This window comes from Myripristis murdjan, chromosome 9 (assembly GCF_902150065.1).
Source record: "Myripristis murdjan chromosome 9, fMyrMur1.1, whole genome shotgun sequence".
Classification (NCBI taxonomy): domain Eukaryota; kingdom Metazoa; phylum Chordata; class Actinopteri; order Holocentriformes; family Holocentridae; genus Myripristis; species Myripristis murdjan.
Window position 1 is genome coordinate 5,680,610 of NC_043988.1, and position 21,458 is coordinate 5,702,067.

At 42.0% G+C, this 21,458-nt stretch overlaps 1 protein-coding gene across 1 annotated transcript in view; it reads right to left on the minus strand.

The window, feature by feature from the left end:
• The window catches only part of zmat4a (zinc finger, matrin-type 4a), a 127,412-nt gene that overhangs the window by 92,596 nt on the left and 13,358 nt on the right, over nt 1-21,458 (minus strand). The window contains exon 2 of the mRNA XM_030059169.1: nt 13,512-13,613. Within this exon, the coding sequence (XP_029915029.1) occupies nt 13,512-13,613 (102 nt within the window). The remainder of the gene's footprint in view (nt 1-13,511; nt 13,614-21,458) is intronic.

The following is a 21,458-nucleotide window of genomic DNA, read 5'->3' on the forward strand; positions in this document are numbered from 1 at the left end:
TATTGAAATTAAAAAACCTGCCAAAGTCCTGGGATTATGAGCTGAGTCATGCTGAAATTGTGAAATAATTAAATCTAAGTGAGTGCAGGATCCGCATCTCATGCTATTTCAATTTGATATGCCTCATCAGCTAATCGCCTCCCTGTCAGAATGATTTGAGACTGTTTCTAACTTGTTTAATCACCATCAGAGAGCCACCAGGACCGTTTCGCATATCTCACTGTTCAGCAGCGGTGTTTTTAAAGGATGGACTAACAATTGATCTTTCAGGACTACATCTATTAATAAACCCTCCTTCACCGATGCCCGCTGAGACAGGCTCCTAATTAAACTGTGTAAATGCCGCTGCGTTAGATTGAACTAAATAAAAAGGGTAAGCATCTCAGCGGTGCAGTTTTTGCTCGCACAAGGAGGCCACGGGCCACTTTTCTTTGTGCCAGCGTGTTTGGAGGCACTGTAATTACCTCGTGCTTGTGTGTGATTAGCACAGAGCATAGAGACAGATTTCCTGAGGAGGTCATGTTTATCATTTTCCACATTCATTTTTGTGAGAGTGACCTTCATGAAGAGGCAAAATAACTTTTCTATTGTTTGTATTTTTCACTCCGCAGAGATCAAACTAAAGGCTTACTGCAAGCGCACTCCTCAGCCTCTTCAATTATCAACAACAGGCACTCTGATGATTCAGAGTCTCATTTTCGTACTGCAGATTATTTTTTGTGAGCAGTAGAAATGGCTAATATTTCCATTCCATTAACTTCCAAGCCTATGAAAAAGACAGCGGACGATAGATGGGGAGAGCACGCACATCACTCTCATATACAGTATGCAGAGTGGAGTATCTACACCCTCTCAGACTGGGAGTGTGAAGGGCTGACCTAGGGCAGCTACTATAACACATCACTGAGCTAATGATGCATGAGAAGTAATTAAGAGGAGATCATGAAATTTTGTTTCTTTAGCTAATAAACACATTAAACTCATGAAAGATACTACAACTCCGCTGCACAAACCACTGGCACTGCAAATCTGTGTCACTCTCTTCCCTGCACAAGAATGAATGTTATTAAAATGGTGTTATAGTGCTGAATTATGCACATATTGGGCTTATGTAATTGTGTGGTCAAATCAATATGACAATTGGTGTGCTTACAGTTGAGCTCCTGTGAATGTGTGCTTGTTGCTAATGCACATTGACGTTTTAGACAAAAGCACATTGTTGCAACATTTGTTTTTCCTCACATGAAAAAGATACATGAATCTTATCCTGGCCTCTGTGACCTGTTGAACGCACTTAATGGAAACTGAAAGTTTAATCAATGGGAGAATACGCTCTATTTTATTTACTCTTGAAAAACGTGCAGATACATGCCTTTTGTCGAACGGTGATACTGTGTGAGCCGCAAGGCACCTACTGCTGTACTGAGCTACCGTGATTCCCTAATCCTCTCCTTCAAAAATCAATATCGGTAAAGGTCAAAAAGAGCAGGCATGGGAAATGCAGATTAGCTTGTCAATAGCCGACACGCTCTGCTACACCCACAAGCTATGATTTGATGAGGAGCGGTTGAGATGCTGTGACTGGAGGGACACGTGAAAGCTCAGGCTTTCAAACATGCTAAGGTGAACACCTTTTAAGGACACCTTGGAAAGAATGAAGTGGAAAGGCAGGCACACAAGGCAAGTGTTAATACAGCTTCTAAGAATGTGAAGCGCTTGCTGATCCAGGATCACCACATCCCTGCAATGTAAGAGGCAACCAGCTGACATACACACCACCACTAAAGTTTTTTATTTTTATTTTATTTTTTTTTTGCGAGCAGTGTGAGGACAATGCGAGTTTCTGTTAGCCTGTGGGCTACCATGTGTTTCAGCATACAGTGTGGTAGCTGGGATCTGAGCTAGGCATAATGATGTATCAATCAATCATTTAAAAAAACTGAAAAAATATATATTTTTTTTCAATATGCCCTGTTCTTAAGAGGCAACTTATTATTTTCATATTTTTGCACATCTTGTGTTCTAATCTATCAGCAGTGACACACATGATACATGTCCATTAATAACTTAACGAGAGAGTAACCATTTCTTGAAAAACATGTTATTCATGTAGTGTGGACATGACCAACCCTGTATACACAGTTGCTCTTACAGGCACCAGCTGAAACACACCTGTTTGTTCTGGGTGGTTGGGAGCTGCTTTCAGTCCAGTGACGTCAACACCCTGGAGACACTGTTGAAAAGTGATTGTTGGGAAATGTAGTTCAAGACCCGCTGATTTATCATCAATAGTGTCACCCATCCATTTCCAGCCCAGTGCCTTGCTATGCATCTGGGAGATTTCCAATTTTTTTTAGTTTTGAATGGAAAAACACAAACCACTCAGTTTTGTCCATATATGCCATTAAATTACAAAGAAAATTACAAAATAATTCTGCCCAAAAATGACTGAAATGAATTTTGTTCATCCTTTCAGAACAAAAGCTCTACTACCCATGGGCGCCTGAAATTCCAACCTGATCTCACAGAAATCCGTGAAATGAGCACGACCTCTTAACAACGCATTGCGTGCTCCTGGCACATAACCTGTTATAATTACGTGTGGCCACCACAGAAACAGCGTCCACTGAAAGTCAATTAGGATCCGTGTCGTATGGCCACCACGCAAACGCTGTCCACTGAAAGTCAATTTCACGTGGGTGGTAGTTCATAGATCCCGGAAGTGCAAATTTAATCAAAATAAAATAATAAAATAAAAAATAAAAAATCGCCAGTTTTCTAGACTAGGCCTACCATATTGACCCGCATAAAAGACGACCCTGATTTTAAGATGACCCCTCTTTTTCAAGACCATTTTTTGGAAAATAGGCTACTTTTTATATGGACAAAATCTTATTTGAATAAAAAAGCCACCGGCCTGCATCAGGCGGGTCGGTCGCGGCACCGGCTGGTACCGCGCCCACCCGGTCAGGTCTGCGGGATCTGACAGGTGAGCGGTCAGTGCCGCGGTCGGCCCGCCTGGTGCCATGGCCGGTAGGAGTAGTATCTAACATGGAAGGGCGCAAGCCAGTAATTTCGCCTAGGGCGGCACATAGGCAGAACCGCCACTGTATAGTTTATAATGTCATCATTTTCATATTTTTCTAGTCCACAAAAATCACATTTTAAGCCATTTTGAAATCAATGAACGAAATTTTATTTTAATCTGAAAAACACCGGCGTTACCAAGGCAACGCGCTTCATGCTACCTGGTGACTCCCGGCTTCTCGGCTTCAAAGACGTCACGCCGTGGGTGGTGGTTCATAGATCCCGGAAGTGCAAATTTAATCGGTATTCTGAAAAAAAGGTCTGATTATTAGCCATAACGTTGTAACCACCCAAGGCAGACTTACCACGAGCTATGAGGATGTGTAACGATGGCATGTGTCCACAAGTCCCGTATAATATCAACTTTATTTTAAGAAAACACGTTTTATTTGCGATATCATATCACGGAGAAGCACTACATTACCCATAATCCTAGTGTTTATCAGCGACGTGTCTGAATCGACAGCTTTCATCAATAAAGTCAATAAAATCTAATAAAGTGCATGAAAGTTGATAATGTGCTGATATGTTACGCCATTGAACACAACCCTTTCAGTCAGCGAAACAGAGCGGGTGGAAAAACCGTCGGAACACGTCAAAAATAGCACTAAAGATTTATATAGTCTATATATATATTTTTTTTTTCATAACGCATCTTTACTCGTGGTATAAACATAGGCTACATGTTAAGATTATGCTTTTGCTGTTGAAAAACTACCGTATGTATGGTTTTAAACCTAAATTCACAATGTTTATCCTAACCCGGAAGAGGGGTACCAGAACTACAATTCGTGCAGAGTTGCAACACACAGAGCTGTCCTGCGCCATAGCTTTTGTAGTTCTAACATGTTATGTCTATTATATGAAGTGGTGATCACTAATTTTGCAATCTTAATCAAAGTTTTTGGGTGTGGGAAGAACGCCTGAATGGTCAGATTTTAATTTTTTTTTTCTTAAGATAGTGAAATCATGTTTTTTCCATGTTTTGACACTAGTCGGTGGCGCCCCCTATTGGTTTGCCATCGGACATGATAGTAGAGGTCAAGAGCTTTCCAAAAATGTTGACCCCATGTCTCTACCATTTTTTGTTGCTGCACTGTAAGCCTTTAAAAGTGTCTCAGGTGCAAGGTTCAAAGGGCACTTGTGGGGAGCAGGAACTGCCCACTGGTCTCACACTGAGATATGTTACTCCATAGGTCAAGACCTTTCAAACGATGTCTTCATTGTTGTTCTGTGACAAAGTTTGATTTTCATCATGCTCCAAGTCAAGGCTGTCTCAGGTGTACATCTGCAGACCTCTTTTAGGGCCAAGCTTGATAAAATCAGTCAAACTTCTTTAAGGGGGTATGTAATGGCCAAATTTATTTAGAATATTGATGTTAGTCATATACACAGTCATACTTTTCAATTTGGACCATTTCAAAGCTTTTTTTCCCCATAAAATACTCAATGTTTCATATTTCAGATTTTCCCATTAACTTAATATGGCCACCTGAGACACTTTTAAAGGCTTACAGTGCAGCAACAAAAAATGGTAGAGACATGGGGTCAACATTTTTGGAAAGCTCTTGACCTCTACTATCATGTCCGATGGCAAACCAATAGGGGGCGCCACCGACTAGTGTCAAAACATGGAAAAAACATGATTCCACTATCTTAAGAAAAAAAAAATTAAAATCTGACCATTCAGGCGTTCTTCCCACACCCAAAAACTTTGATTAAGATTGCAAAATTAGTGATCACCACTTCATATAATAGACATAACATGTTAGAACTACAAAAGCTATGGCGCAGGACAGCTCTGTGTGTTGCAACTCTGCACGAATTGTAGTTCTGGTACCCCTCTTCCGGGTTAGGATAAACATTGTGAATTTAGGTTTAAAAACCATACATACGGTAGTTTTTCAACAGCAAAAGCATAACCTTAACATGTAGCCTATGTTTATACCACGAGTAAAGATGCGTTATGAAAAAAAAAAAAAAAATATAGACTATATAAATCTTTAGTGCTATTTTTGACGTGTTCCGACGGTTTTTCCACCCGCTCTGTTTCGCTGACTGAAAGGGTTGTGTTCAATGGCGTAACATATCAGCACATTATCAACTTTCATGCACTTTATTAGATTTTATTGACTTTATTGATGAAAGCTGTCGATTCAGACACGTCGCTGATAAACACTAGGATTATGGGTAATGTAGTGCTTCTCCGTGATATGATATCGCAAATAAAACGTGTTTTCTTAAAATAAAGTTGATATTATACGGGACTTGTGGACACATGCCATCGTTACACATCCTCATAGCTCGTGGTAAGTCTGCCTTGGGTGGTTACAACGTTATGGCTAATAATCAGACCTTTTTTTCAGAATACCGATTAAATTTGCACTTCCGGGATCTATGAACCACCACCCACGGCGTGACGTCTTTGAAGCCGAGAAGCCGGGAGTCACCAGGTAGCATGAAGCGCGTTGCCTTGGTAACGCCGGTGTTTTTCAGATTAAAATAAAATTTCGTTCATTGATTTCAAAATGGCTTAAAATGTGATTTTTGTGGACTAGAAAAATATGAAAATGATGACATTATAAACTATACAGTGGCGGTTCTGCCTATGTGCCGCCCTAGGCGAAATTACTGGCTTGCGCCCTTCCATGTTAGATACTACTCCTACCGGCCATGGCACCAGGCGGGCCGACCGCGGCACTGACCGCTCACCTGTCAGATCCCGCAGACCTGACCGGGTGGGCGCGGTACCAGCCGGTGCCGCGACCGACCCGCCTGATGCAGGCCGGTGGCTTTTTTATTCAAACAAGATTTTGTCCATATAAAAAGTAGCCTATTTTCCAAAAAATGGTCTTGAAAAAGAGGGGTCATCTTAAAATCAGGGTCGTCTTTTATGCGGGTCAATATGGTAGGCCTAGTCTAGAAAACTGGCGATTTTTTATTTTTTATTTTATTATTTTATTTTGATTAAATTTGCACTTCCGGGATCTATGAACTACCACCCACGTGAAATTGACTTTCAGTGGACAGCGTTTGCGTGGTGGCCATACGACACGGATCCTAATTGACTTTCAGTGGACGCTGTTTCTGTGGTGGCCACACGTAATTATAACAGGTTATGTGCCAGGAGCACGCAATGCGTTGTTAAGAGGTCGTGCTCATTTCACGGATTTCTGTGAGATCAGGTTGGAAATTCACAAGGTAAAGGGAAATTTTGAGACTGCAGTTATTCTGCACATTTCCTTTAGGATTTGATTGGCCTTTGGAGAGGCCACCATCAATGTCCTGGAGGCCCACATGTGGCCTGCGGGTCATCTATGACCTACTGGGTGGACAGACTAACATTTGACTAAAGTTCACTGAAAAAGCAAGGGTTAGAAGAGCTAATACGAATGAATCCTCCCACTCCTCACACTGGTTGAAAAAAAACATAGGCCTAATCTATCCAAACTAAATGATCGAGGTGAGCTGGTTCACCAAGCTGACCTGTAAATTCAAAGCAGCCATGCCCGACTATAGCTATCAGGTAGCTAAGCCTGTGGTATTCATGTCATGCGCCATGATCATAAATGAACACGAAAGATGGTCAGTTCTATTCTTAAGTTAATAGTTGACCAGAGTTGAATTTTGCCATTCCAGTTTGCCCTTGAACTATGTTGCGCTCAGGAGAACTATCATCCTGTAGCCGTTGTAGTTTCACTGAACCGATATAATTTCTTCCTCAGGAGCAGCTGTGCCTCGGAGAATTGTTTATGACTAAACCTCCAATCTGGCCAATGGTTAATAGGCGCATTAGAACAATTCCATTATCCAATGAAACCATGAAATATCACCGACATTAGCTGACACTACAGAGCAGTAACATTCTGCCCAGTACAAGTTCGACCTTTAGACATCAGTTTCTCTGCATTTCTACTTTTATTTTTGACATATTACAAAAGTTAGCATAAAGTTCACTTGACAGGTAGATGGAGGTCCTATTGCCCAGTGCTTGCACTGTATGTTTCAGTACTGGGTTTATTTGCTGGTGGTCGATACGCCTCTGCACCTTCACCACGACAAATTCCTATACATTTCTTGCACTTGCCAAATACAGTCATCTTTATTCTCCCTCCAGTTCTTAACTGTCCTGTTGACACACAGAAGGCACACAGCTCCCTGGCTGATCAAAGCTAAGACACACACAGCATGAATCTGGCACTAGGACACGTCTGAGAGGGTGATGATGAATAACAACATGGGAGTGCTGGAGCCTACAGAGGAAACCTGGGACATAACAATCATGGCCTGCGCCGTACGGAGGGCATTCTTCAGGGCAGATGATAGTCTCATGGCCAAGTGCAGTTATTAGGCCCTGTGGTCTCCTCCACAAATACGAGCTAAATCTTCATACATATTCAGGAGCCTGTTAGGAATGCTGGGAGCACAGCAAACAAAACATCTAGGCAGAGGCTGAAGAAGAGGAAGAACAGATAGCAAAAGAGACAGAGAGATGGGAGGGAAGATAGAATGGCTACACATGCAGCAGAAAGCCAATGTGGAACAGAGAGCAATCAAAGACAGAGAAACATCATAATAAGCCATATGCATACTGACTTATACTGACAATACCCTAACCTAGTCAATGTAATCAAAGCATCATACATTTTCCATATCTTTAATACAAAGCTGATTAATCTAATGTTCTTTTTACACTTAATACATCATTTTTTATTTGTCTTTCTTTTACCCAACTTGACATCTGTGTAAATATAATCACCTAAACCAACCAAACCTGACAAGCACCACAATAATACTGTGTAGAGAATGGTCAATACTGTCGATGCAATGATAATCATTGTATTTAGTGACCAGATGTACTGCAGTGTCAGCCCCGTGAATCTGTTTTACACACAATGAACCTCTCCACCCTTGCATGCCAGCCAAGGCAATTGCTGCGTGGTCAGTGGCACAAACAATAGTGTGTAATGTGTCCAGCGGCAAATTCATTTTGCAACCAAGATAATGGAAACCAATTAGTGAAGACATGGAGGGAGAACAGGAGATGTCAGCCAATTTCTAACACCACCGCTTCCCTCACGCAGCTGACGACTGCCACTCCTGTCACTGTGTCTACTGCTTCTCGCACCACACAGAAACTATTACACTTCCTTGTTTTGTGAAGGAACGCGCACTTTTTCCACTGGAGATAGAAAACTGACTCTGGTACAACTTCCACTCGGAAACCAAACACACTGCAGCTTTTGTAAGAGCAAAAACTTTTGTAGCAAAAGTCTCAGAAGTGCTGACAAATGCTCGTGGAAAGACATGGTCCCTGGATGTGGGAAATGAGATTATTCTGGCTAAGGCAAGAAATACACAGGAGGACTGATAGAACAACAAAACCTGGCATGTAGAGCGGGTAGTCTGCTGCAACGTGGCAAAACTGCATGTCCTTGAATCCGTGTCGGTGTAACGATTTAATAAGATAATGTATACCCAATCCTGGCATGATCAGACAACATCACATCAGCGAGAGAGCATATGAGATCAGAATCAGAAATATTTCATTGATCCCCAAAGGGAAACTGGGTAACAAATAATACAACAAATAATAAACATGAAATCAGTGCATCAAGCATACTAAGTGTCACTGTACTGTAAGAGCAGATTCACTTTGAAAAGGATACACAATGCCACTGGAAGGTAATCTCAAAAGGCATCGAAAGCTTGCGGCTGTCTTTGTGAACTACAAAGGCACCTGGAAGATGCATAGGACATGAAGTAAGCTGCAAAGTGAATCTGATTAACACACATACTCGGAAATGGGTGCATAAATTAACATGACCCAAGGAGCTACCCGTCTCTTTGAACCGTGAACTAGAGACCCCTCTGATCCGCTCTATAGCAGAGCACCAGCTTTGATGTGTTTGAAGAGATTTAAAGATCAATGCGGTAAAAATAATTACATCTCCAATCTCTACTGTGGCCTAAGGACGGCTTTATATTTGTATTTTAAACTTTGATTAACTGCAATGAACAAGACCGGGGACGTTGACTCGATCCGAGATCCCTGTATTAGTATGGAGTAGGGGAGTTTGTCAAAATGATGCGAGGGGAGGAGGTGGATTTGGAATGAGTCTTAAGGCCTTAAGAACTCCTCTATTGGACCGAAGGGATAAATACTACTTTCCTTAAGCCTTAACCTACCCACGGAAGATGCTGAGCATGTATGTAGCAATGCCTCAATTCACTGACTCGCTCACTCATTGGCACAGTTACAGACACTCATGCATGACGACGGCTCCGTGCAGCCAGAGTCCTCTCCTGAAACACTGTATGAATTTGTTTAAACTGCCTTCCTCAGCGGTGCCGTGTCTTCTTGTCTTATCTTGTTCACTTTCCTTTTTCCTGCTGGTGACCTTACAGCGACAATGTTCCCATCAGGCCAACAGCCACCGGCTTCATACAGGCAATGCTTTCTGCTCACATGGAAAAAACACAAAGAGGCATCCGATACAAGTGCACACCAGGCAATTTCTTCGTGATTTCGTCACGTGGTTTTGCCCCTCTCAAAAGCAGTGGGCCTGTAAGTCACAGTGTCGGTTTGTCAGCAGCTTGGTCCAAATCTCTTCGGTGGATTGCCAGGAATTTTGATGATAGCATTCATATCTTCTAGAGGATGAAATCTGCCCACTTTGATGACCCCATGACCTTTCCTGTAGAACCACCAGAAGAACAACACTGTAGTGGAATATCTCAAAATCATCAACAACAACATCCATGTCGGCTACAGGATGAAACTGCGGTGACCTTATGACCTTCTCTCTAGCACCACCAACAGGTCAAAATTTTACTAAAAGTTTTTGCATTGTCATGAAATTTGGCGATAACATTCATGTTGCCTATGGGATGAAACCTGGCAGTTTTGGGGACCCCGTGACCCTTCCTCTAGCGCCACCAGTAGGCCAAAATGTTGTCACAGTTGTGGTGGTTGTAAGACGTTAAATTCAGGATGGCAGAGGATGAAACCAAACACCTGACTCCACGACCTTCCCTCTTGTGCCAACAGCAGGCCAAATGGGGCATCTGTGTTAGAAATAACACACGTTTGAATGTGCCTAGATGCTCCCCACGCAAAATTTGAAGGGTTTTCTACCTCTGGGTGCACAAAAAGAGAAAAGGCGACATAGAAAACAATCAAGAAGCGTATAGTGGCATAAAATGCTTTCTTGTTTGGAAGGTATAAACATTTCTGTAACTGTTCAAGACAATTAATTCTCATCACTTCTCATCACTGTAGTGTTTCCTCACTGCACTTCCCACATCCTGCCAATCAAACAGCGTATCCAGTATTGTGACATCTTTGTCCTTGGATATCCTGTTAATGAAGCTTGAGTTTCTGTAGGTGTTGCTCTTTTCTTTGTCTGCTCAACCATGGCGGCTATTGCTGCTCATACTAACCACCCAGTGCTTCTATTATTCCACACCAGAAATGTGAGATGCATCCCCTCCGGTGAGGCTTTATCCTGAGTAAGTTCTACTAAACACCAAACAGGAACTGAAAAGCTTTCATGAGCCGGATATTTTCAGTCCGCCATCGTCTGCACCTCTCAAATGCTCACGAGTTTCTTTTTTCTTTATTTAATAGCTAGTGTTGTTGAAGGCTAGGGGTGCCTTATGTGGTGCAAGTCGAGATTCTTTTAAGAGGACGTCTTCTAAATCCGTTAAAAAGGCACACGAACAAAAACCAAAATGAAAACAACTCATGTCTTGAGTTGTAAGGCAAACTTCTCCTCTATCTGAGAGAGAGAAAGTTAAGTTTGCACATCTTTTTTTGCATCTCTTTATGTGTTTGCTCTCGTCACCATGACCCAAACATGTCACGATGCATTACACCCTTACTGTGCTAAAAGTGAATCCATATACACCCCATCTCCAGGAGGCAACAGGCCGAGTGCTGTATTAAGCATGCACGACACAATAACAAAATGAATATTTGATTTGGAAGGGTACAGCTACTTCCTGTCTCCTGCAACGCCCTGAAGAACAAAGTAATTCTCCTGTTACCCACGGACAGTTTCTAAATAGCTTTCTACGACACCCCTGATGCAGCACAGTGAACACAACAAAATAGAGTTTGACTAGTTTAGCAGAAGCCGGGGCAGAGCGGTCGACTCAAAGACAAGCGAGGCAAAGACGAGGCAGGTGACAACCTCAAATAAGATTAATAAACACATATTTCTGTTGATGAGATTTCAGTGTAGCGGCACACTGATCTCCATGGGGAGCCACGATTAAAAACATCAATTAAAATGCAAGATCCGCAAACAATCCGCTCTCTCTTGGAGACGACCGCTGGTATCACAGGTGCTCTTTGCAAATACATCAGGTGCACTACAGTGTCTCATATGAGTCCTTTCAACTCCACTTATTTCAGATGTCCAACACCAGCAGGCTCGCGGTCAGACTCGCCGGTCACCTAATTCAGAGCGACAATGAGTGAAGGGCAGCATCCGCAGAGAGAGAGAGAGGGCTCTGGCCCAGCACTCAGGCAGGAGGAAGGAAACCAACTTGCTACAAGGCAGACTTTGTCCTCAAGGTGATCGCTCTGGCCAGTGTGGTTTGCATGTATCGAGGAAAATGTTTACGTCACATTCACATCATATCAGAAGACATAGGAGTGCAAGATGACAGCATACCTCTTTGATTTGAAGGTGTTCATGCATAACTTAACTTAACCCTTTATAGGGCACTCATTGAAATACTTTGAAATTCAAAAAAACAACCCTAGACTGTTATTAGAGAACATGACAGGACTTTATTACTTCTATAAAATTTTTCGAAAATTTTCATTTTGTAATAGAAAATCAAAGCCATTGAGATTGGTCAAATGCCACAATCATGTGACCTGGGATGTAGAGCGATCTTTGCTGATTGGCTGGGTGAAGATCAAATGATTATTGAACTAACTGAGACAGGGGATGGGCCTGATATGTAAAATTTCTGAAATTACCAAAAATAGTCACTTGCCCTATAAAGGGTTAACCTATGTGAACACGCTTTCCTTATGTGTGACTCCAAGCGGGAACCATCTCATCCTACAAAAAATTCACAGTATCCCACTTGTAAATATCCCTGGAAAGCTGATGTCAGCAGCTTATATTTACAGTAAAACTAGAATAATATGAATGCAGCATCAGAGATGGGGAATATTCATAGAAATGGCATTTAACAAATCTGCATGTAGCATTTTTACATGTCAGTAATTTACATATCAGCTGTCTAATTAGTGTTGCAAAAGAGGCCGCGGTTGAAATGACTAATAGCTTCTATCTCAGGGACACTGGCTTGTGTTGCTTGTGTTTCTCCAAATCCAGACCGCATTTCCCAGAAAGCACATCCCTCTGCGGTGTGTCTGTCCCCACTGACAAGGCTGAACAAGGATGTGATTTTTCCATTGACCTCCTTCGACCGTCTGCCGTTTTCAAAAATTCTGAAACCCTCCATTTAAACTGGAAGAAAAATGTTGTCTTACTGCTTTGTGCTTTCAAGCAATGAACCAGATCAAACAAGGTGGCAAACAACGTCAAATGCAATGCAGAAGTCGGTAGAGACTGTCTTCTAGTCCACTGATTCTCAACCTTTTTGACTCATGTCCCCTTAAAAACAAAGACGCCTACTTATGCCCCCCCCGTCACAGGCTGAATATGCAGAGTGGTGAACAGCCCGAGCAAAGGCTTCCTTTTCAGGTTTTGTTCGCTTAATTATCAAAGGAGACCTTGATTTTTAAAACAACTACATTTTTCACAAGATAACATTTCTAAAAAAATCTGGAAAAACAGCCGTGATAATAATTTTGTATAGTGAAAATGTTTTTTTATGCTATGTCATAATCATCTTGGGACCCCCAATAAGGATCTCATGCCTCCTGGGCTGGTCCTGACACCCAGGTTGGGAACCACTGTTCTGGTCGATGGTCTCATTCATTTACTGTAATTATACTTGGTGTCACAGTGAACATGCCCATTGACTTATTGATGCTAAATGTTACATAAAGCACCTTTAATTTCAAAGGTTAAAAAATTACACAACCATACAACTCCATACAAGGGTAAGAAGTAATTAGAGCCCAAGTTCAATTGACGATACAGCTTCAGTAAGGACAGTGGTGTATTTTTACCGCTGTCATCGCTTCATTCCCAGTGTAGCGTGTGTGAAGAAAATTAAGAATAATTGGGTAATCCCAGGTGAGTTGTGTGTTTATTGACATTTTGCAAACTGCAGCGCGCAGCTGTGTGGATCGGCCCGGCGTCCCCTGGGGGCCGCCAGCAAAGCCAAAACAGTGTGACCCTAAGCCGTTCGTTAACACCGCGAGGTTGTACATCTCTGGCAAAACCAACAGGGAGAGGCGTGTGTGAGGTAGAGTGTGGTGGCGCTCTCACCTCATAATGGGCAACCCTCTGGGACTCAGAGATGAGCTGAGCGCTGCACACTTTGCAGTAGCTGTCTGTGAAAAGCCCTTGGTCCACCTCTGTTGACTTCATCTGAGGAGGAAAAAGAGACAAGCGCGGACGCGGTTACTGACCCAGATGCGCTTAGTGGCGAGGCTGCTCCGAAACCTGAAATCGCAAGATTGACAACCGTGTTTTCAAAATGGAAACACGCAGCAGTTTTTCTCATCGACACATTTCGGGGAAAGGTGTTTCTGACAGCCTCCCGGCATGAGGTGTTCTGGTGCTCTGCAGAAATGCTGGCCTACAAATTGAGTCACAAGTCAGTGAAAATCTTTAATTTTATTCAGACTGTGCAAATCTTAACCACGGGACTACATTCACCTCAGGCATCACATTTTGTAAGCACTGAGAAAGAAATTATGTGGAACGACTATGTCCACACAATTCATAATTTATATTACAGTCTCAATATTAAAAAAAAAAAAAAACAGTCAGATTTTTGTCTTTATCAAGCAGCCTCATTTTGTAGAAGTCCTTGTTCTGAGCTGAGACAAACCATCCAAGATGTAATGGAGCAAGTAAACAATAATCTCATTTCATACTTTCATAGTTGTTCAATCAATATTTCATTACATCGGGCTCTGCCATTAGTGACAGATGCTGAGCAGGTTTTGCAAGCAATGAGTCATAAAACCATTTGATGGCAGGCATCCACAGGACATAAACAATACACTAAAAAATTTAAAGTTCTTTTAGACAGTGCTAAATAAATAACTAGTGTGCTCAGTAGAGTGCAGATCTCTGCCAGGTGTTTTGTCTTAATGTTGGCCTGTAAATCTTGACAGGACGAATTCCAAAACCAAATTCCTAAACCTTTTTTTCCATCGACGAGGAGAAGGGATAATACAGAGGCAGTGCCTGCATATCTCCCCTTCTCTGGTGCTCGCACGAGAAAACCAGCAAAAACAACACCCGAGGAGTTGGAACTCAGTTGCAGTATAAAACAGGTTTTTCAAAGTCTTGAATAGCCACATCTACAAGACGTCCTTCATCATACAGTTAAAACTGTGCACAGAACATTTTAGGCTGATAGGCCAGGTAGTATGAAAGATTAGCCACAGACAGATACACACACACACACACACACACACACACACACACACATGACTAAACACATAATGCCCTCCAGGATGCCGCCTGACAGAGAGAACAGCTACAGTACAAATTCATTACAATATATGATGGAACTTTACACACTGTGTGGAGATTGTGTGGAGAAAAGGCGATTTCAAGAGCAACTGCTGGCAAGAAGCTTTTATTTCCATGCCATTGGTCTGAGCCATCTCTGCTTTCTATTACTAATTCACCCCAGCTTCCATTAGGGGCTCACATTTCATATTTGGAAGCAGTCAGGCTCAACTCATCCTCATTTACTCTGGCACGTCTTCATTAGGAGCAGCATGACAGATGAGAACCGAGGTCATGTGGGTATAAAAGCAAACTCTCTCCAACTTGTATGAGTTCTGCTCCCCGAGCTGCACAGTGGCAAGACGAGAGCAACTTTTGAACTGAATGCGAAATGTGGCTGTGCTTTGCTTGATTTCACACGCAGATGATACACACAAACGCTTTCAAAACAAGATGTGGCCGTCAGATGTTCACAGCAACTGAGCTGGTAGTGCAGCCCCTCCCTAGAGGGAGGAGCAGGAGCAGCAGTGTGCACATGTCCACTCGCTTTATCACATTAAGAGCAAGCGGTGGGGATCTTAATCAGGTCACAGAAAGCTGTATGAAGAACCGTCTACATTCAACTAACAAAAAATAATAACAAAATAAGCACAGAATTTTATGGTTGGATTTATATGGTTTCCATCACATTACTGGACCTGCAATGAGGACTGAGGACCCTTTAGACTCCACTAACAAAAAAAAAAAAAAAAAAAGAAGAAAGAAAAATGGACAAACAGACACAGTAAGAATGAAATTTTTAGGTTGACTCCCATTGGCGTCCTGACTCACTGATAGCCAGGGCTCTGCTACCCTGACCCTGTCCCGAGCAAAGTTTAGTTTTCAGGCATCAATCTAGGCAATCCTATCTAATCTATGAGATATTATTAAGAAGTTTATACGTTTTTTGAATATGTGGCACCCCCTAGTCATGGACAGCTGGTGACATGACTTTGTGAAAAACATCGGTAAATCATTCACCACTAGAGGGCTCCAGTAGGTTCATTCCAAAAACACAAAAGTCACGTTCATATTTCTAGATCTTCCCCCCCTAGCAGGGGGCGTGCAGGTGAGTCCTTATTCCTACTTTTTTTTTTGCCAGTTAAGTCAAACGTTTCGTACTTAATCAGCCTTAAATTGTGCATAGTGCAACTTTAAAGGAATACTTCACCCATAATGCATCATTTGAATCAAATACTCACCGTGTGCTGCTTTCAACCTCTAAGAGAGCTTTACGTCTAAGCCTTCATGGCAAACTGGTATTCTAAAAACGCCACCCATCTCTGATCCAATGGAGAGAAAAGGAGAAAAAAACTAGGTACGTAATTGCATGATTTTACAATAATTTTTAAAATGTTTTTTTTTTTTTTTTTTTATGAATACGAGTTTACCAAAGAGGCGTGCAAGTACAGCATTCTTCATCAGAGGCTGAAGGCAGCTCACAGTGAGTGCTTGATACAAAAGTTACACATAATGGGTGAAGCATTCCTTTAAAATATCCTGTATGTAACCTGCCTGCAGTTCATCTTCCCTGTGTAGTTTCATTTTAGGCAGCTCTGAGCATGGTTCTCTCCACAGTTCACCTCTTTCACAAACATGATGTCAAGAGAGAAACGTGGGACTTTGTGGAAATCCTCCTACAGCATTTTGACATTCAGTACAAGAGCCTCTGTTGACATTTAATACAAGAGGTATACTGTATGTCATAAGCTATAATGGTACACAGCATGTCTCCAGCATAATCTCTTGATGATCTATAAATAAATTATGGACTTTAGGGGCTGTAGCCAGTTCCCACACACTCTCGTCCGCTTAGAGCTACAGGTACAGTAAATAATAAATATGAGATATATTACAGCAGAGTCTTTAACTACAGGAAAGAGAATAAATGTGGAGAATTTGAACATGATTAAATGTTTTATTTTTAGACCATGGTGCAGCTCCCACTGTCCATTATAAATACATTATCCGAATGAAATTACCTCTTACTTGGCTCCTGTATTAAAATGCGGGGTTGCTTTGCTTGAATTTTTAGAAATTTCAGCAGTTTTTTTCAACACTGATCAATTCTGGGGTGAGACTCTGACTCTTCCATTTGAATTATCCCATTCACTGTGGCAGAATGTCGTTCCAGTCACAGACTTTCTTTTCATCTTTTGGTATTAAATGTCACTGTTCCAGAAAATAATGTGACCTTGGTAGTGTGTTACAGCAGAGCACACATCAGCTCTAAGCTGTTGCATCACTGGACGCGGGTATGCAGCAGCCTAGAGGGCACGGCCAGATTGACGGAACGAGGATGAAACCTGCCAGAGCCCACAGCGTCTGCAGCCGAGCGGCCGGGGAGGCAGAGAAAGGAATGAATCAATGACGCCCGTCCCCTCCCTCGTCCTGCAATCAGTTGAGAGCAGCGCCATTTCCTGGACAAAGACTGTGTTCGAATTCTGCAGGACAAACAACAAAAATGAGAGGCTTTAAGAGCTCTATCAGCTTGCCTCAGCCTTGGGCCCACAGCCTGCCTTAGCAAGGGTGCACAGATGCTGGCAATGAATCATTAATCACCCTAAATTCTGTTAAGACGGAGAGGCATCAGCAGCAACATCAGCAGCAACAGCAGCAGGAGTCACATCATTATGAGAAGAAGGGAAAAAAACTTTTCTATTCAGCTTTTATTTCTTTAGGATGCACTTTAGTCCTGTTGCCTCACAGCGAGAAGGATGGGAGCTCAAATCTTAGCCTCATCCATTTCTTTGTAACATCGCATGTTTCCCCAGGTTCATTCCACCATCCAAAGACATGCAAGTCAATGAGAGAATCTATGTTGTCCACAGGTCTGAGTGCCACTGATTGTCTGTGTCAGCAGGGCATCAACTAATGATTACATCATTGTTAATTAATCTACAAAGGTTAGTCTTGATTAATCCATTTATCATTTTGTCAAAAATAATGCTAAATATTCATCAACAAGTTAAAAGAGCCTAAATACAGTCTTAAAATTGCTGGCTTAGTCCAATTAGCAGCCAGGAAAAAAAACTCAAACTCTTCATTTATAGTTATGTGAAGTGTGGACATGTCTGGGTATTTCTTTTATCCTTTTTAAATGACAAGAACAATTAATCAGTTGTCAAAGTTATTATCAATTTCCCCTCAGTCAGCTAAGTGATTTTTGACTAATCATTTCAGCAAGTTGACAGGCAGACTCTTCTGCCCAGTGCATGCTGGGATAAGTTCCAGTCCTCTGTGACACTGAAGAGAAATAAACAGGTAAAGAAGGTGAAAGGCAAAGATGCACTAGAAACATCAAACATGATCTTCTGGGGACACATGAGGTTACATCTATTGACAGGTTGCTGTGACCTCTGACCTTTGTTGTCCTATTACAATTGGGCCAATTGGTTGTAATATGGCAGAAGCTGTGTCCCAAAAGTACTCTATATTAATACTGAAGAGTACCTACAGTATACTCATTTTCACTGTATATTGTTTTGGCACTTAGTACAACAGAAATTCAACATACTACACTCTTTTTGAGGCAACATGTCATCTGATTTTGGTGTCATGTGACCTATGTCTGGATGTTTCTGTTGTGTTGCACGTAACAGCTTGCACACAAATAAAAAAAAAAACAAAAAAAGAACAAAACAAAACATATTCCTCCACTTTGATATGTAACAGTGAGGCTGCAGTCAAACCACCTTTTTTGCTTAAGAAGGTTCCAACTGAATGAAATTAGGCTTAAGTATCTAAGAGGCAGCCATAAGAGCTGGTCGAATTCTGTAAATGTCAAAGAAGGGCACTTCCATGCTTCCTTTCCTATCTCCTTTTTGTAATTTTTGGAGCATTGTAGTTTCACCACGGCAGACCCATGTCAACAAATCAATAATTACACAGCCTAGTGTAGTGCAGTGGGACTCTCTCAGTACTGCGGTCGTCCTTTCCTAAGTCATTATGAATTCCCCTTCACATTTTTCCTTGACCTCATGACATTTTCCATCAAGGTCAAGGAAAAGGGCTTGGGAAAGGACATAGATCGTTTTTTTGACTACTCGACCTCAGCCTGACACCGGCACAGGCAGGTGGACGAAGAACAGGAGGCAGGTATTTGGGAAAAACAGCATATCTTAGTTTGTTAAAAAAAAAAAAAACTCTGCAATTGGACTTATGTGTTACAGTTGTGTTACTGACACATTATCTACCATTTGTAATGGTGTTCAAATGTATGCTTAATCTGCGTGGTGGAAAACAAACACATTGTGCACAGCAAATACTGTACCAGTACGTCTCCAGTCGCGGCTGAGGATGGTAAAGCTCTCAAACTAAACCATCAAACACATTTAGCTTACGTTATTCCAGCAAGAAATAAGTACAGATAGATCTGGATACAGCAAGTTTTGTGTATGTGTTAAGCATTTCTTAAATTAGGGCATGGACCAGCCATGTGACAGTAACTTTTTAAGTTTTAACCAGCACCGGGACGAGGTGCCACTAATAACGGGAATACACACTCTGAAAAGCCGCCTCGTGCAACTGAACGTCTGCCTCTAGCGTCCAGGCGACAGTATCTGTGACAGCAGCCATACACACTCTAAATTTGGTTAGAATGTGTATGTAGTATGCTTTTGGGACACACAGAGAGATGTAGGAATTTAATCCTCCATGTCCTGTGGATTTGCCATTGCTGAACAGCAGAGCTTTGATCAAACCCACAGAACTTTATTTTAAATTCTAGAGGAGATCCAACAATTTCAAAGGAAATACAGGAAAATCTGTATAAAATGATGCACAAGACATTTAGATATTTTCTATTTCAAGTAATGGTGCAACCACTCACAGTCAGACAATGCAGCCTCAATTCTGCATTGCAACCAGCAGATACAGAATATGGATGTACCATTGTCAAACAATATTAAAAAAAAATGTTTTTTCCAACTTTGAAGCTACTTAAGGGGAAATATAATGGAATTCCAGGGTTTAAGGGTTAAGCTTCTTCTACGAAGGAGCATGGCTCTGATTAAGACCATGAATGTCTACCAATGTCTAAAATGTCTTAACCTCTTCCTGGACAATTTATTTTTTATTATTTATTTATTTATCTATTGCCAGACACCAGTCTGCCCCGGCTCTGTCCTTGCCCTTGTCCGTCAGCATCAGCATCAGCAGAGCTCCAGGCCTGCTGCCCCGGATCAGGCAGGAAAAGACTACTGAGCATGAAGCATGGCTCTTGAAAGAGCAGCCACCGCTCGCCGAATTAACACGTTTCAATTCCCCTCCTTGGCGATCAATTCATTAAGCTAATGGATTTTACTGTCAGATACACGGCTGTAAATGCAGGAGGCTGAGTGTCTTCTCTAAATGAGATGGTGAGAATAAAAATATTCATTTTTATCCACTGTAATCAGATAAGGGGAGGCACAGCAATCGTAAACTAACATGGGGTTCTCTACACAATTCAATCATCAATATCTGATCAGAGCTGCTGTTCCCAGTCATTAAGGCCAGGCTGTCTCAGCATAGCACTATGATCTTATTATACAAGCGGCTCTGCCAATTTGGCGAAAGAGAAACATGGGACGGGGAAGAGAGAGAGGGAACAATGCAGAATGTCTTATGTTGACAATCAAATTAGCAGGGACCCGGCCTGTTTCTCACACCTAGTCAACACTGTTCACTGCCTGCCTCCGACTGTGACAGGCTGGTGGCAAATCAGCCAAGGCAAGCTGCATGTAGCTGGAAGCCTGAGGCTGGGAAAAGCAAGAAAAAAAAAGGAAGCAGTGGGAGGGAAGCAGTGCAGAGATGAAAGGGAGGTCAAAGCGGTGAGTGCCCAGCAGATGTTTATGCTATAAAAGGTTGGTTGTAATTCGTTAGCGAGGTTATTAAGCTGGGAAGCTGGACGAGTGCCTGTCCAGACGTCCTGGACTCATCCAGGCCTTTCTCTCCAGGTGGGCTTTTGGCCGAGGAAAGACCTGACGCTGCGTTCTGACGTGGCCACCGGCTCCTCGGGGGAAGCAGCACTGTCACGATACCAGCATTCTGACTTTGATTTGAACTTGTTTTTTCCATCATCTTTGATCACGCCAACGGATTCTGAGCAAAATCTCATCAGCTGCTTCACCAGGGAACTACTCATAACTTGGTAATCAGAGTCCAGCTATCCAATTCAGTCTTAATGAGCCAATGGACTGTCCACAAATCAACTCCAAAAGCACCCAAAGCATGACCTGACAACTTTCACTGCTCCATTTTTTCTACTTCATGTTGGCAGGCAGAATACGCCAGACGACAAAGAGTAAATTGTAAGGATGTGCAAAAGCAACAACCTAGCTAGTATCAAAACCCTAGGACAAAGCATGATATTTGTTAATTTTCATTTACATTTTTTAACCAATACATCCCATAGACCTCAGGAGTCTGATATAACTTTGACTACAAACCTTTGATTATGGGTGCTGTTTAAAACTTGTATATTTTTGCACACTTTTCTGGTTTAAATTTGACAGGATCCACTGAATTCTGCGGCCAGTACAAGAGTGATTGGTCTGGGCTGCGTGGGTGTATCCCCTGAAGCATGTGGAGCATTTGCCAAAGTAATTTTTTGTCAAAATTTGTACCACTTTTTTGCCAGCGTATTTCTCCCTAAAGGTGAGAAGAGGGACTTTTTGCCAAATAAGTGACTTCTAGAGCATTCACAAGCAACGCGTCCATGGATGT